Source organism: Podarcis muralis, chromosome 10 (genome assembly GCF_964188315.1).
Source record: "Podarcis muralis chromosome 10, rPodMur119.hap1.1, whole genome shotgun sequence".
In the NCBI taxonomy this organism is placed as follows: Eukaryota; Metazoa; Chordata; class Lepidosauria; order Squamata; family Lacertidae; genus Podarcis; species Podarcis muralis.
The window spans coordinates 31,035,761-31,053,691 of NC_135664.1; the positions used below are offsets into that span (position 1 = coordinate 31,035,761).

Below are 17,931 nucleotides of genomic sequence, written 5' to 3' on the forward strand. Positions count from 1 at the left end.
TGTTTTTGCATTATCCACTTTAAAGTATTATAAATACAGTGGTACCTCAGGTTAAGTGCTTAATTCGTTCCAGAGGTCCGTTCTTAACCTGAAGCTGTTTTTAACCTGAAGCACCACTTTAGCTAATGGGGCCTTCTGCTGCTGCCGTGCCGCCAGAGCCCAATTTCTATTCTTATCCTGAAGCAAAGTTCTTAACCTGAAGCACTATTTCTGGGTTAGCGGAGTGTGTAACCTGAAGCGTATGTAACCTGAGGTACCACTGTAGGAGAGATGATTTTCACCCATGGAATGAGCAGGAGCACCTTAGGACAGATAGATAGATAGATAGATGATAGATAGATAGATAGATAGATAGATAGATAGATAGATAGATAGATAGATAGATATAGATGATAGATTGATAGATGATAGATAGATAGATAGATAGATAGATAGATAGATAGATAGATAGATAGATAGATAGATGATAGATAGATGATAGATAGATAGATAGATAGATAGATAGATAGATGATAGATAGATAGATAGATAGATAGATAGATAGATAGATAGATAGATAGATAGATGATAGATAGATGATAGATAGATAGATAGATAGATAGATAGATAGATGATAGATAGATAGATAGATAGATAGATAGATAGATAGATAGATGATAGATAGATAGATAGATAGATAGATATTGCTTGTTGAAAAGTATGATTTGTGGGAAATTAACATTTTGCTCTGTGCTGAGGTCATTGTTTGGATACTGTGCTTGTCAGCTTAGCAGCTGTTGGGAACCCGTTAGGGAAAGTTTGCCAATGTTTTTTTTTTTGTGTTTTTTTTGACCCACTGTAACAGGTGCTGATCATTCATCAGAGTGGGAATATGGAAGATGCCTTTTTCTTTCATAATACATTTTTGGAGGTATTAGGGCTGACTTGCTTGGAGAAACAACTCTGAATATGTGAGCTCTTACAGATAGTGCTGAAGTAGGTCTGGATATTCCTCACTGTTGTTGTTGTTTGGTCAAACTCATGCTGGTAGCTTTGAGAACATACCCCAAAACATACTCCTCATACGACTTTGTTTCTTCGCTTTACAATCTCAAATTTGGTTGCTCTTTGAAAACCTATTTTTCTCCCCCCCCCCCTCCTGCCCAGGTTACCGTAATTCCTTCTTTCTTGCAACCAAAAGGACATACACTTCTACTTTTCCCCACAGCTTAGGATGATTTAAAAATAAGTAAGTCGCTATGAGGGTCCCTGGACTTAAAAGCAGGATATAAATGCTTTAATAGGTAATAAAAATGTCATCTCTTAAGCGAAACATCTATTGTAGCCAGAATTTGGAGATGGATGCTTTCCTCTCATGTTGACAGCCAGCATTCTGAAAGCAGATCTTGCTTTCCTCTCCATACCCAGAAGGATGGGTTTGCTGACAGCTGGCCTGGACGATTTGGAGAAAGTTGAGCTTGGCTCTCCATGCCCCATTGAAGCCTTAAGAATTGTTGGCATCTGCCCATCCCATTGTCAGCATTTTATGGAAAGAGTCTAATAGGTTAGGTTACAGCAGCTTGTGCAAAAGGAACGTTTCCTGATAATTCCCCACTCTGTGTTGCACTTGCATTTCCCTTAACACGTCTGCAGTTCTTGCTAGAATCTTAACTACTGTACTGCGTTTCAAAAATAAATAGAAAATCTCTCCAGCTACAGCCACGCGTGTCCCGTTCAGTATGTAGATAAATCTGCAATCCTATGTCCACTTACCTGAGAGTAAGCCCACTGAATATTGCTGCTGAGTAAATACTACAGTCGTACCTCAGAAGTCGAACACCTTGCGAGTTGAACATTTTGGCTCCTGAGTGCCACAAACCCGGAAGTGAGTGTTCTGGTTTGCGAACGTTCTTTGGAACCCGAATGTCCAACGTGGGTTCTGCGGCTTCTGATTGGCTGCAGGAGGTACAACTGTACATGCATTCTTGTATTTAAATCGAACAAGTAATAATAATTCTAAATCAAGGATTATCTATGGAGAAATGGTTAAAGGGGCCCCTGATCGCTTCTGGGATATTTAAAAGAAATGCTTTTTAATTGTTATCATAATCTAGGTCTGTTTCCTGAGTATTCTGCTTTAATATTTAAATATTTCCTAACCCTTGCACCTGTTTTAAAACAAATGTACATATAAAATAACATGTCTGGGTATCCTTGCCTAAAGAAAAAAGATTTTAGCAGGTGCTGGGGGGGAGAATACGGCAAAAGCATGCTGCAGTATTATGTTTAATTTCTCAGTAATTGATAACTCTGCTTACTTCTGGATGGTGAGTGCAAATGGCACTGAAATGTTTTTCAAGGACTAGGCATTTACTTTAAAATGTGTAATGTACTTCATATAGTAATGCAGTCTAATCATTATTGCTACTTGCATTTAGGTTCCGGTTTTTCAGCATTTGATTTACACGTCTGTTATTAGCCCTCTCGTTCCCAACACTTCCCACCACAAGATGTCTGACTATGGGCCAGTCCAGTTGCTATCAGATACATGGATTCATTGTCCCTGAAATCGGTTCTGCAGGCAGTGATTGTTTCCCACCACAAGATGGCTGTCGTTTTGGGGTTTATCAAATCCCAAAGGTTGGCAAAAGAAAGGAACTGTTTTTAGCAACCGCTCTTTATAGTTAGGTCTGGCATGTTCATTATAGCTGCTACTTCCAGCAATTATCTCCCTCTGACACTCTTTCTCCAATTGCCCTTTTTGTGAAAATGCCCTACTCATATTTTGTTTTGGAAATTTATTCTTTTGCAGACTGCTTTGCATTACTAAACTTAAATGTGGTGCGATGACAGAATCTTCTCGGACCTTTGTATGGCTGTTCCATGTTGGAGATTATTCATAGTTTGTATGATAGATGTGTTTGCTGTGTGAGCAACGTGCATTGAGCCACACAGAGTAGGGCTGGGGAAGCTGTGGTCCTCTTAACATTGGCCCCAACTGCATTATATATATAAAGCAATGTCATATCACAGCTAAGGCTTCTCCCAGAGCATCCTGGAAGCTGTAGATTGTGTGCCGATAGTTTTTAGGAGATTTGCAGCTCCTTAACAAACCACCGTTCCCAGGATTCTTTGGGGGGAAACACAGATATTTAAAGTGGTATGGTACTGCTCTAAATGTATAGTATATATACGGTAATAAAAGTTGGAAGGGACCCTGAGGGATCATCAAGGCCAGCCCGCTGCAATGCAGGAATCCCAAACAAGGATCGAACCTGCAACCTTGGTGTTATCAACACCATGCTCTAACCAACTGTGCTATCAGCCCCAGCCAGCACAGGTGGTAGTCAGGTGATGATCAGAATTGTAGCCCAACAACATATGACGAGACACAGGTTCCCTTCCTGTGCCATAAAGTGTGAATGTGTGAGGCAACTCTCTATATATGTGAGGAAACACAGTGGACGTGTGCCAGAGAGCCACAGGTGCTGTGATTGTCTGTTATGCAGTGTGATTCAGCACTTAGTTTTGCAGAACACCAATGTCCAGACTCCAGATTTTAAAAAACCAAAAGGTGTGGCATGTCTTACTCTAAGCCTATGGTCGAAGGCATCAAATACACAACATTGACAATGCTTTCCTTTGTTATTTGTGCAGTTATTACCGTGATTATTCTGTATGTGACTTCTCTCTTGCACTTTGGTTTGTGATATAATTATGAGAAGCTCTCGAGTAAGGCAGCTGCTGAAAGAGTTTTAGGATCAGCATCCCGTGTCATAATTACAGAGGTAGAATTAACTCTGGAGGTGAATACACAAACCTGCTTGTAGCAACAACTTCCCTGTTAACCAACAGAAACCACTATAAGCAAGATCTTTAATCAAAGTTAAGGGCTTCAGGCAGTTGAACCCTTACTTGGCTTAATATTGCGTGTCAAACATTTGACGCAGCTGCTTAAGGGAATTTCCAGACAACTAGATGTGTCACTTTTCACATGCCTTTCAGGGGGTTATTCATAAAAAATATAGGTATAATGTCAAGTGCTTCCCTCCTTGACTTTATTCTGTGTTGGAGCTTAAGGTAGCACAAGTCTCCCAGGTGGTTCTCCATCCAGACTCCTAAATTTTAGGGACAGTAAAAGGTCCTCTCCCCACTTCACGGGAAATTCAGTATTGGTCTAGGACTTTTCACTGCCCCTGGAAGTTTAGAGCACATTTCAGTATTATGTGCCGGGCTGTCAGGTGGCAATCCTAGACTAAACCAACAACATTTAGCTGACTAGCTACACCTAGTTCTAAACATAGGTTAGCCTTTGTTAGCCTAGCCAAGCTCACTTTGGATATTGGGTGGAATACCAGGAGATAGGGTGGAATCCAACATCATTTTAATTTTATTATTTTTACATTTATATTCCACCTTTATCTTCCAAGGATCTCAAGGTGGTGTACATGGTTCTCTCTGTTTCATCCTCACAACACCCCTGTGAGGTAGGTTAGTCTAAGAGATGGTGACTGGCCCAATGTCACCCAGTCAGCTTTATGGCTGAGTGGGGATTTGAACCCTGCTCTCGCAGGACCTGGTCCAACACTCAGATTGTTCTGTCAATGCAAGTATTTCCACTTGACAGATAGAACCATCTTCCCTCTCCTTCCCTGCTGTTCTGGGGGTTCTCCACAGCGATTTGGGGGAGGCATTGGGGTGGAAAGAGGGGGGAAGCCCCATTACACTAGTGCGAGTTTTTGTTCTGACTTCCACTAGTGCACCAGGGTAAGGTAAAAGGTAAAGGATCCCTGGACGGTTAAGTCCAGTCAAAGGCGACTATGGGGTGCAGTGCTCATCTCGCTTTCAGGCTGAGAGAGACGGCATTTGTCCACAGACAGCTTTCGGGGTCATGTGGCCAGCATGACTAAACCGCTTCTGGCGCAACGGGACACTGTGACAGAAACTAGAGTGCACGGAAACGCCGTTTACCTTCCTGCTGCAGCGGTACCTATTTATCTATTTGTACTGGTGTGCTTTTGAACTGCTAGGTCGGCAGGAGCTGGGACGGAGCAATGGGAGCTCACTCCGTCGCAGGGATTTGAACCGGCAGCCTTCTGATTGGCAAGCCCAAGAGGCTCAGTGGTTTAGACCACAGTACTACCCGTGTCCCAGGGTAACTGAATGTGGCCCACGGACATTAAATCTGGTTATTTCAACTGTATGGTAATGAGCAGAAGAGATCCTGAAGCAGAAGTTCAAAACAAAGTAGCTTTGGCAGTGCACAGTTTGCGTTCTACCTGCTGTGATTGTGACAAGCCTCTACAAAATTAATGGAGTAAAATATGGCTGAAAAGGATAGCCCAGAAGAATGTAAACAAGCTTAACTAACATGCTTCTCAAGCTACAGGCATTGACCCTGAGCTTTGTTGATTTGATTTGCTCTGATCCAAACCATCTGCACTGAAAACAATTAAAAGCCTTCACATCTAAGAGTTTCCTTCCTCTTTTTAGAACATGTGCTGCATGTTGAAACACAGAGAGTGGCTATTAGTTAATATATTCCAGAATGGGACAGTACTGTAGTTGTCTGTAGCAGCAATGGCAGCAAAGGGTTTTGTGGCACCTTCAGGGTGAATGGATTATTGTGGTGGATGTATTTGTGGTCTAGAACTCAATTTATCCATTTGACAAGTGTTATATGCGTGCACACACACACACACACACGGCGAAATGTAAACAGTGAGGCTATATAAAATTATAAAGATAGTAGTAGATCTGTGACATTTCCTAGTGTGACCAGTTGTATTTCCTCCCAGAGGCATGCACAGAATTACCACCTAAGAGAACAACCATATTGTGTCTGAGGAGCATTGAGCAGTTTTGTTCTGGCCATCACATCCACCTGACACGGAAGAAGGTGGAGAGGCAGTACTGTAAATCCACTTTTTTTTTTTTTGCTGTGCCAGCTCCATGCTCCTTAATAAATGTCTGCTTTTTCTTTTCATCACTTGCCAAGTAGTTACCCCTTGCAGCATGAAACTGACACGTTTGATTTTATCAGAAAAGGTAAATTCGTTGTAAGACTTGTAGGCGTATTTAGCCAGCTGCTTCAGTTCCCAGTATAGCATATCTGCCCTGTATTTACAGTACATTTCCATTTTCTTCTTAGCTGTTCAACACACTTCAGATGTGCTGTTCAAATGGAGTGCATCTATGACCAAGTTTGGGGAAAATACTGGATAACAATGTTGGCAAAGGTATCTGAAGTGTGCATGCACATGTAAGCTTGTACCCAGAACAAACTTAGTTGGTCTCCAAGGTGCTACTGGACAATTTTTTAATGTTGACAAATGTGAGCTGAGAAACACCTTCAGAGTACAGTGGTACCTCAGGTTACATACGCTTCAGGTTACATACGCTTCAGGTTACAGACTCCGCTAACCCAGAAATAGTACCTCGGGTTAAGAACTTTGCTTCAGGATGAGAACAGAAATCGTGCTCCGGCAGCGTGGCAGCAGCAGGAGGCCCCATTAGCTAAAGTGGTGCTTCAGGTTAAGAACAGTTTCAGGTTAAGAATGGACCTCCGGAATGAATTAAGTACTTAACCCGAGGTACCACTGTATTTTGTTTTGACTGCTGAGGTTCTCACACAGACACGTACATGCCTGCTGAAAATAAGCACTTGAAAGGAGGATTACAATCTGATTCTTTTTCCGCACTTGGCTCTTGAAGCTTTCTCTTTTGAAGATGCTCTTTGCTTGTATTGCTTTTCCATTTGATGGCTATCTTTTCAGCCTTTTTGTTCTCTGCCCCTCATCCTTTTATGGGAGTAAAGTAGGAATCTGAGCCATGTGTTCCAACCAGCCAACAGTTAGCATATTCATTATCTGTTCAGTTTATTGACTTATTCACAGTATTTATATACCACTTTCAGGTGGATTTTAAAAGTTGTTTACTTAAGATTATTAGAACAATAAACATCAATATTTTTTTTAAGTCACCACAGAATGAAAAACACAATATGTTTATTTAAAAAACTCTGTTACTGCTTCTTCTCCACTCTCTTTGGGAAAAGATGGTCCTTCAGTTGCCTCTGAGGTGACAGTTGGGGGGGGGGAGGGGCCAATTCAGGTATCTGTGATGATGGCCACACCATTGGATTGATGCGGATATTTTTTCCAAACATTACATCTCAGTCTTTTGTAATATTTGTAATTACATATTTTTACATTCCAGTCTTATAAATTGGGGGGGGGGGGGCAGGGGCAGTAATAGCCAGTCTTGCTGACATTATTTGACATTCATGCAAGCTTGAACAGGAAAAAGAATGGAGCTTCCCTCTTTCATGGAAACCTTTCTGGTCTGATTTTCTGATGGCTCCCTCTTCATGTCGAGTCGCTTGTTTCAAGACAGATGCTGGGAATCAAATTGCAGTTGCAGTGCAATAACAGGCTGGAATTCTCTTGGTGCTTGCAGGCATGCTGAGATTCCACATTTGGGGTGCTATATTTAAACCGCAAAGTATTATAGTTGTGTTTTTATTGCTGCAAGTCTTTTTATTTTATTTTACATGCCATTAGTGAGTGGGGCAGGAGATGGAAAGTCCCCTTTAAGTTCACCCCACTACCAAATAAAGTTCACTAGAATAGAATTTATTATAGAGAGGTTTATGGATTTGTACTATGGAAAGAAGGAAGCTAAGGAAGGATGCATTTTTTACCACTAAATAATCCCATTCTTCCTGCCATGGAATAGAACTAACAATTGAGGAAAAACTCTTGGCACATTCTCAAGGTGCTCTGCCAACACAAGCTCTTTTGGAAGATGTAGAAGATTTTACATTCGAACGTGCCTATTTTTATTGAATTTATTATTTATTAAAATATGTATGACCTGCCATTTTATGCAAAAGCTCCTCGCCGTGACCCAATGAGTAAGAGCAAAGCACTAGGTATTCTTGGGCACCAGGAATCCCATACATTTAAAGAGGGGGCAGCACCCCTCCCTTTTCTTCCCTATCCTTATATTGTGCTCAGCACTAATGTCTCATAGCAAATGTAACTGATCTGTAGAAAAGACTGAAAAAAGAGACAATGCGCGTACTTTTGTAAACCAAGGAAATCTTTAATAAAAAATATTTTTAAAAGGGGAGGGCAGCAATGATACTAATGTAGAATAGAATGTCCCTATTTTCATCTGAGGATTGTTGGAGGGTATGTAGCTAAACATAAATATGTGTGACGTGTTTAAGTCAGATTGGTTCCAGCAGAAGAGACCAGTATTTTATAGGAAGGGAGGTTCTGGCTGCATGCATTCTTTTCTGTGTGTGCCAATCACAGAGGAAGCCTTTTTTCAGGACTGTTGCTATCTGTCTTAACGCAAAGAGATTGCTGAATATAAAATTAAAAGGTAAAGGTACCCCTGCCCATACGGGCCAGTCGTGTCCGACTCTAGGGTTGTGCGCCCATCTCATTCAAGAGGCCGGGGGCCAGTGCTGTCCGCAGACACTTCCGGGTCATGTGGCCAGCGTGACATCGCTGCTCTGGTGAGCCAGAGCCGCACACGGAAACGCCGTTTACCTTCCCGCTAGTAAGCGGTCCCTATTTATCTACTTGCACCCGGGGGTGCTTTCGAACTGCTAGGTTGGCAGGCGCTGGGACCGAACGACAGGAGCGCACCCCGCCGCGGGGATTCAAACCGCCGACCTTTCGATCGGCAAGCCCTAGGCGCTGAGGCTTTTACCCACAGCGCCACCCGCGTCCCCCGAATATAAAATTAGGCTATCTATTTTCATCTAACAGATGTCGGAGGCTATGGGAAGACTTGATGATTGTCTCTCAGGTCAAAAGTGGTCCCAGTTCGTAGATGATTGAAAGAATTATCTCTAGGCAAGGACAAACCAACAGACAGGGTTGAGTCAGCAGTTGCTAGGATAGATTCCCCTGACAGAGGAAGGGCATTGCTTATCTGAGGTAGCCAGCTGCTATGACTAGGAGCTAAGCCATCTATGAGTGTACCTTGAGTCAGTGAGCAGGTTTCCTTTAACCATCATATGTACAGTATATTTCTAAGTTAGAGCCATGATCTTTTTACGAACAAAATTAATTATTGTGAAACTTGAGGGCTGTTTTTAACTGTGTAAATAAATCTCCTAGAGATGCTTTGTATCATGCAACAAACAAACAAACAAACAAACAAACAAACAAACAAACAACGTTACATAATTATGTATTTTTACGTCCATCTTGCTAAATAAATGTTTGCATTTCACACTATGAAACATCTTGAACCATATGATTGATTTCTTCAGATTCATTGCTCTAATCTACTTTCCTAATTTGGCAGTGTGAAGGGAAGGTAAAGGTAAAGGGGACCCCCGACCATTAGGTCCAGTCGTGACCGACTCTGGGGTTGCGGCACTCATCTCGCTTTATTGGCCGAGGGAGCCGGCGTACAGCTTCTGGGTCATTTGGCCAGCATGACTAAGCTGCTTCTGGAGAACCAGAGCAGCGCACGGAAACGCCGTTTATCTTCCTGCCGGAGCGGTATCTATTTATCTACTTGCACTTTGATGTGCTTTCAAACTGCTAGGTGAGCAGGAGCAGGGGCCGAGCAATGGGAGCTCATCCCGTCGCGGGGATTCGAACCGCCAACCTTCTGATCATCAAGTCCTAGGCTCTGTGGTTTAACCCACAGCGCCACCCGTGAAGGGAAGAGTTAAACATAAATACGCAAGGAAAGGAAGATTGCATATCAATGCACAGCCTATATAGTGGGTACATTACAACAAGCCTAGAGTAAGTCAATTTTGTTCCAATGTTTTTCAAGGCTCAGTTCAGGTTTCTTGGCTTAGGCCTTCAAAGCCTGGGCCACAGTTTCTGAGGACGCATCATCCTCTGGCATATGAATCTCTTTGAAATTTGCATTCAGTTTTGAGGGAGTGTTCATCATCTCTTCATTCTTTATTTTATCAGGCATTTTTATTCAGTGTCTTTGATTATAGTTTCAAGGTTGTGGTTTGCTAATATGCTTTTCTGATGCTCTTTTATATTACTATTGTTTTATATTTAGGATGGTTTTAATTTGTTGTGACATATATTTCTAAGCCACCTTGAGTATGATTTATCATAGAAAGGCTGGTATAAAAGTCAAAATAAATGGCAGGGGGAGATGTTATTTCAAAGGTGTTTGTATCCTCACAGATCTTGCACAAGGAAGTAGACGCCGTTTAATAGAGAGAGTTGTCAAACCTGTTTCTGTTTGTTTTCATGTGTTTTTATGACTGAGATGACCTTGTTCAGCACAGTAACTACTGCTGAATTCAAACTCCATTGCTAACATGTAATACTATATATGCATTTACTGATACCCACTGATTCAGGAAGGGATTAAGCAAAGATTATTGCAAATAATATTGCTGATCCATGTTACAAATAATGTGAATGTCACAGGTGGAAGAATTGAACACAGAGGTAGGCATGCTTAAGTACCTTGAAATCAATTGGCTTAAGCATGCCTCTGTGTTGGATGGAGGATGATCCAAATAATTAGGATCAGGGATTTTAGAGCAAGTGGGTGTCAGGATTTGACACAGGAGCCTGAGGGTGTTGTCAAGTGTCACAAAATTGCTTGTGTCTTGGACATCCTTCTTCCAGCTTTGTAGCACAGAAACCCATTGAAGAGTCAGAATGACTATCTACTGATAAGTAATCACAAGGAAATGCAGTTTAATCCTTAAATATGAGACTAAAAGGATGCAAAGGTTGAGTAATCAGCATTCTAAAAAAAGTACAGTAAACAGCTTTGTTTTCTTTGCAATCTTCTACTAATTGATATGGTTATCGGAATAAATGCACTTCCTTTGGGTAATGGAAAATGATTTAGGACTTAATACAGAGGTCTGCACCCAGAAGTTTACTATTGATATATATTTAAAACGTGTTTGTCTTACCCAAATCTTCTGCCAGAAAGTACTCAAGAGTGGCTTACAGGAATTTAAAATATGCAGTGAATACATTGCAATCAAGCTTACAAATAAAACCAAAACAGTGCAACAAAACAATTAAAAGACTTCCATAAGAAAACCTCGTTCAGGGAGGCAGAGAATCTAAAACTCAGACTTGCCAGCATTGTGATGCCAGCAAATGGTTTCAAACACTAATGAGCATACCCAGTAAGCTCTGGACACTGGGAATATGGCTCCGGTAACCATGGGAACCAGAAAACAAGGAGGGAGAGGCCAAGTAAAGCATAACCTAGGTTGATTTGCTGTAAGCTGCCAGAGATCTCCGCCTGCAAGACAGGAAAAAGGAGTTGCGGCAAACAAGATCAACACAGTAATCGGAAACTGTTACCTAGGAGTGCCAAAATCCAATTTGAGTGAGGGAAGCACAAGGCCTGGGAACTGATTGGGAACAAGAGGAAGTCTTGAAGCTTAGAAAGAATGTGTCTCTCAAGGCTTCCCAGTAGTGCAGGAGAGAGGATATCACTGTATCCTCTGATGCGGGCAAGCATCATCTTCTTGGGTGCTAAGGTTGCCAATACTAATAATAATAATAATTCTTACCTGTCATATACTGAGGTCCCAGGATAGCTTGCAACAGCTTAAAAGTGCTGGGCAGGGTTCACCTAACGAACTGCATCAAGACTTTTCTACCTCTCCTCCCTCTGTGCTTCCCCATGACTCATGAAATTAACTCTGGGAGATTAAGGAGAACCCCAAAAACAGTGCAGGAGGCAGAGGAGGACTGGAAGGGGGTCACTGAAGCTGGGAAGCTGATATGCTTGTGCAGACAGCATGCTTATAATACAGTGGAACCTTGGTTCTCGAATGGCTTAGTTGACCAACAAATTGGCTCCTAAAACGCCAAAAACCGGGAAGTGTTCTGGTTTTTGAACATTTTTCAGAAGCCGAATGTCTGATGTGGCTTCCACTTGAGTGCAGGAAGCTCCTGCAGTCATTGGAAGCTGCGCCTTGGTTTTTGAACGTTTCAGAAGTTGAACGGACTTCTGGAACGAATTGCATTCAAGAACCAAGGTACCACTGTAGTACAATGTTGAATTCCACCCACTGCTACACACATTCCATTCTCTGAGTGGCGAAAGACTTCAGCTGGTCCAACTCTTACCTCAGGTTTGGTTTCTCTGGGGTGAAGGTCTCTGGGCACTGTGGTGTCTTTTTGAAACATTGTCTTAATTACACATATATACAAAGACTTCTTACAGATTTAACACTCCAACAGATTTTGCTTTCCTGTTAGGTTTTTAGGAGAATCCTCAAAAGCATAGCTTTGGCCTATTGTTCCCTGTTTCTAGGATGGCTTGGCTTCCAGCCAGGTGAGGCGGGGGGGGGGGGGAGACCTTCTGCCTCCTCCTGGAAGAATTGTTAGGTAGTTGCTTTTATGACAACACACCTTTATTTCACCTTTACACATGTAAAAAAGATGCTTAACAGGCTTGGCTTGGGCCATTAACTTAACAGAGACTGGTTTGACCACTTTAGCCGGTCCTTCTATCACACACTCCCAGCTTACAGATATAAAACCAGAGTTCTGTGGGTTCTGTGAGCTCTAAATGGAAACCCAGCCAGTATTCTGGCTGCCATATTTTGGGACAGTTGAGAGTTCTGGGTCTTCTTCAAGAAGAGTCTCATGAACAGTGTGGATGGGAGGAAACCACCCATTTCTCCATTCACTGCAGTTCCTCAATCCTTTCTGGAAATTTCAGTGATTAGTCTTGACTTCTCAGGTGAGAGGAGATCCCTGGTATTCCTAAAGAAGTTATTGCTTCCACAGTTCTTCCAAGGTGTTTATTCCAAAATTCATAACTGTTGCACCTCCAGGATGCCTGAAAAATTAAGCAAGTTTGCTTTTGTCAGATTGAATCCACTTTGCTGCCCTTCTCTCAAAATTGTTTCCCATTTATTTACCTAAACAATAGCTGTCAGTTTGAAAGTGAACACTTCAAAGTCAACCCTGTTCACCATCTTTGCAACTCTTCAACCTGACAATTAAGTTATAGATCCTGTTACATATATTCTGCTACCCTTCATGGTCTTTGAAACCTGCCATCATCAAGGTTTATTCTATCTTGAATAAACTTATATTTTACTGCAAGTTAAAGTCTGTGATGTCCATGCTAAACAGTATATGTTTAAGAGAGGGAGGAAGAGAAAGGTATTCAGTTTCATGTGGTTCCTGGAGATGTTAGAAGTAGATGTAGAGAATCATGTGCTTACATGCTGACTTGCTGGTGATAGTAAATACAAATTTAAATTGTTATAATTGCTTACAGTTATCTGTTAGAATTGTCACACATAATCCATATACCTTTCGAAGGCACTGGCTCATTTTGCACTCTTGCCAAGCCAGCTGATTTGTATCTTAAAACACCAGATGCTACGGTTAGTCATTTTTCCTAGACGGATAATTATCCTTCTACTTCCTTCCTTCAAACATTCACAGTATTAACTAAAACTTCTTGAAACATTTACAGTTCAAAGTGATTCATCGGGACTAAATACAGGGCACCACTAGATGTCTAAGGGTGTGTTTTAAATTCCCATTTTTGCCATGTTATTTGTCTTCTGATACATTTCATTAATTTTGTGCATTGAAAAAACTGGCTTTTGATTGGCTATCTGTAAAAACATACAGGAATCTTTATTCTAAAGATGAAATGTCATTCTAATGGTTCTGATCAGGTCCACTTATAAGTAGGTGGGCAGAACAATCCTAACTGGGACAAGGAAAGACAGGAACATCTGAGTCACCACAACACATATGAAGTTTGATCAGAAAGGAAAGCGGAGAGGCAGTTTTTAGCCATATTTGGCATAGCTGAGTGGTCTGAGGAGCCATGTTTTGGATCCTATGGGTCCAAACCCTCAAGCCACTGAAACAATAGAGGAGACCCACCAGTGATGTTTCCCACCTGCAATGGAGTAGTTTGGGTGTCTGCTTCTCATCATTGGCAGAGAGAGCGCGCTACATCTTACCTCTCCCCAGCCAACAACATGGGGGCAGGGGGCGGGTTAGGATTACTACCTTAGACAAAATTTAAAAAGTTGCATCAAAGAAATTGGTAGGAATGATTCAGTAAGTGCACAGGGAGAAAGGGAAGTTCCCAGATTTAACCTGAGGCTTTGGAAATAAATAGGCAAGAGGAAGTCGAAAATTCAATACATGTTACCCTTTCAAATAACTTTGCAGTAGCCGTTAGTTCAAATGCTGCTTTACTGTATGCCTGAGTTGCAGTTGTGGAAAATTAACCTAGGTCTGAAATGAAATGACTTGCATTCCCTAAAAACCTCCTTACAAAAAGGAGCCTCTCCTCACAAAAGGAATTCATAGCACAAATGAACGGCTATTTACATTCCTGATACTTTACTAAAGGACCCATCAATTTTAGGTGTAAGAAAGCTTTTCTTCTTTTGTAATGTGATTTTGCCATTGTCTTATAGAGCAAGAGGCTCAAGGAATAACAAGTAGCAATTCTGGTTGTTGTTCATAAGCAAAGCATAAGGCCCCTGTTAAGTATATTGTCTGTGTCACACACTATAATTCAAAGTCCAATTAAAATTTTACAGCCAGCAGGCCAAACTCCATTTGCATGCCTGGCCCATAATTTATAAAGAGCATGCTTTGGAACTCAGTGGTGGATAGAAAAAAGTGCTATGCTGTCCACCTGAAAAGTACCGTACTTACGCATAACTTGTATTATGAGGACACAGAGGATGATATTCTCTGCTTTACTGTGAAATTTGGCAGAAAGCTAACACAAAGCATTGATTCGTATATGCTCATTCCTTTGTTGATGCAGTTAAGTGTTTTGCCAGTAGCTTTAAAAAAATGCAAATAAAGACACTAAAGCAATATAACTTCAGGCATCTTAGCATGGTATTAGTTGTTACAAACCAGACAGTACAGTGTTCATATAACAACTGTTTTTGTTCTTTCTCCTTCCTTTTCATCCTGACAACATGCAATTAGATATTCAAAGTTATGGAAACACTGACTATGGAACTTTATTTGCAACTCAACTTTAGAACGTATTCATACTTGCTTTGGCTTTGTGGAATTAATAACTGAGCATTTTTAAAATGCCTACCATGTTTGTGCTGTCTTTTTTTAAAGACTCAGATTATATTACTTTGCTGTATTATTTCAGCATTGTGTTTTTAACCATGTTCAAAATGTGCCAGGGAATGTACAGGTGGCAAACTCCTCATCTAAGGCTGCAGAAAACCTAGACTAAAAGACCCAATAAAGAGTCAGATTCACTTCAGCATAACCATGCTTACGATCAGGGTATTCTGTGGAAATCCTCTAACAGTTCAGAATTATGATTCGGCCACTTGGCAACAAATATCTACAGAAGCATTGTCTTTTATCTGAAGAGAGATTTGCTTCCCACCACCCCATAAGACACTCCCATGTCCACAACTTTACTAATTGTCCGTCTTGTGGGATAACCTGGTTTTAAAAACTGCTTGCGCGCGCACACCATGGACTGAACCTGTTCTGCCCCACTGTTTAGTTTTGTTGACTATAGTGTCTTTTACATTAGGATATGGGTACTTATAATTGATTTTTGGGGACTTCTAACCTGCCTTTCACCATCTGCTCCCAGTTTGTGTAAGGTCATACCTCGGGTTGAAGTAGCTTTGGGATAAGTATTTTCAGGTTGCACGTTGCAGCGACCCAGAAGTAACGGAGAGCATTACTTCCGGGTTTCACCACTTGCGCATGCGCAGATGGTCAAAATAACGTCACATGCATGCGCAGAAGTGGCGAATCGTGACCCAAGCATGGACGTGGGTTGCGTTCGCTTCTGGATGCGAACGGGGCTCTGGAACAGATCCCGTTCGCATCCAGAGGTACCACCTCAGGTTACGTACTTAATTCGTTCTGGAGGTCCGTTCTTAACCTGAAACTGTTCTTAACCTGAAGCACCACTTTAGCTAATGGGGCCTCCTGCTGCTGCGCCGCCGCTGGAGCATGATTTCTGTTCTTATCCTGAAGCAAAGTTCTTAACCTGAAGCACTATTTCTGGGTTAGCGGAGTCTGTAACCTGAAGTGTATGTAACCCAAGGTTACCACTGTACTAAAATCTCACCTAGTGTGCAGCCTGGTCTTTTTGTTTTTTTGCATGTTTACTTGGAAGTCTACATAGGGCGTACTCCAAAATGAGCCTGAGATTGCAGTCTTGATTGCTCCAGCTCCATGATATATCACCTTTTAAAACGTAAAGGTGTCACCCGCTTTGCTGACACCTGTGTGGTCCTTTGAGGCTCTGACACCAGTATTCTTCTGTGTGCTTTTGATACTTGTCAAGGCTTGGTGCCATTCAGAAAATCAGAGGTGCGTCGGACCAGATTTAAGTGACACCCGTCGTGTTCTCTTAAAAAGGAGTATCTGAAGAAGTGTGCATGCACACGAAAGCTCATACCAACAACAAACTAAGTTGGTCTCTAAGGTGCAACTGGAAGGAATTTTTTAATTTTGTTTCTTAAGAGAGATGAGCTCTTCTGGAACTAAGGAGGTGCCCTTGACAATGAGGGCCATTTGCCAACCCTTGAAGCGCTTTTGCAAGAATGCGCGCCTATCAACACTCGCTATCTCCGACGGATATTAGCTCATGCAGCCGGCCTGGGCCGAAACTTTGGCGGCGAGGTGCCCAGGAGCCAAACGGCGCTTGGGGAGGAGCACTAACTTATCTCCGCGGGAAGAAGCGCGGCCACGTCTTTCCCGGCTCACCTGTTGCAAGGCGAGAGGGCGCAGTCCCCGCGCGCGAGCGAGCCAAGTTCCTGAGGGGAAAGGGAGGCGAGCCAGAAGCTCCCGCCCAGCTTCAAGGCAGGTGGCGGCTCAGTCGCGGCCACTCGGGGGAAGGGAGGAGGAGGGAGGAAGGCCCGGCTAGCTGGGCGGGAGGCGGCGCTGCCTCCGCGGAAGCGCGTCCGAGAGGAGAGCCGGCCTCAGTGCGCTGCCGGCCAGGCTGCGGCGCGCAGCGACCACGGGACTTGTCCGCCGCCGAGCTCCGGCCGGGCGGGTCTCCATGCGGTGGCGGCAGGGACGCCCGGGCCCCCCTGCTGCTGCTGCTGCACGGACGGCGCGCCACGGGAACTAGCAGCATGAGCAGCGGCTACAGCAGCTGGGAAGAGTCCGAGTCGGAGGAGTTCTTCTTCACCGCCCGCACCTCCTTCTTCAGGAGCTGCCCCGCCAAAGCCAAGCCGAGTCTGCAAGTAAGCGAGCCCCCCTCTCCCTCCTTCCGCCGGGCGGGAATCCTCCCCGTCCCGAGCAAGAGCGCCTTTGCCCTGGCCTGACCCGCAGCAGGCCGCGCCTTCCGCTGCGACCCCACGTGCTCTTCCCAGGCTCGCTCTCTGTCCCCGCGCCCCACGCCAAACTAAGTTTCTGGGGAGCCCCTCGTGGCGCTTTCCCGGTTCCTTCCCCAAGTCCCAGCGGGATCTGGAGGGTGCCGGGTGCCGCTTCCGGATGATCGCAGAGGGAGCAGAGTCCAGGCAGCAGAAGTATTGGGGTGGGGGGGGATGGGGGGCTGGAGCCCAAGGTTTCTCTCCGCACCCCCGCGCCAGGCTTTCGGTGAAACTGCACGTGTGGATTCCAGCCGTTGGGCTAGCTCGAGCAGCCTTGCTGCGACCTTTGAGGATGAAAAGCGTGCTTTTTCAGTAGATTCACTTCCCCGTGAGCCAGAACTTCTCCCGGCGGAAAAAAAAAAGATCTCCCATGATGCGACCGGGGAAAAGAGAAGTCTGATTGCTCATGCGTTATTCCTGAAACCGCATGGTCTTGCAGCCGCCACTCTCGTTGTAGGATTTCTGGGAAAGCGCATAAATAGGAAAAAAAACTGTAGTTCCCTGTGAGGTAACGGATTTTTTGCCTCGTCTTCTCAGCCCCACCCCAGCAATCATAATCATTAGAATTGTTTTTAACACACTAACGAAGCCTTAATTGGGAT

General features: G+C 43.3%; 1 protein-coding gene and 1 long non-coding RNA gene across 3 annotated transcripts in view; one reads left to right on the forward strand and one right to left on the reverse strand.

Moving 5' to 3' along the window:
- RASSF3 (Ras association domain family member 3) overlaps positions 1–17,931 on the forward strand; it is a 58,395-nt gene that overhangs the window by 12,739 nt on the left and 27,725 nt on the right. Inside the window, exon 1 of one of the 2 annotated variants that reach the window (XM_028745793.2) lies at positions 16,541–17,200. The exons of the other annotated variant lie outside the window; for it this stretch is intronic. Within the exon in view, the coding sequence (XP_028601626.2) occupies positions 16,556–17,200 (645 nt within the window). The 5' untranslated portion in view covers positions 16,541–16,555. Of the gene's footprint in view, positions 1–16,540; positions 17,201–17,931 lie in introns of those variants that run through there. 2 annotated transcript variants of the gene reach the window in all.
- Positions 10,875–16,830, reverse strand: LOC144328963 (uncharacterized). Its single transcript, XR_013394345.1, has 2 exons — positions 16,719–16,830; positions 10,875–12,807 (listed from the first exon to the last, which is right to left on the reverse strand). It is a non-coding gene; the product is annotated as an uncharacterized LOC144328963 (long non-coding RNA).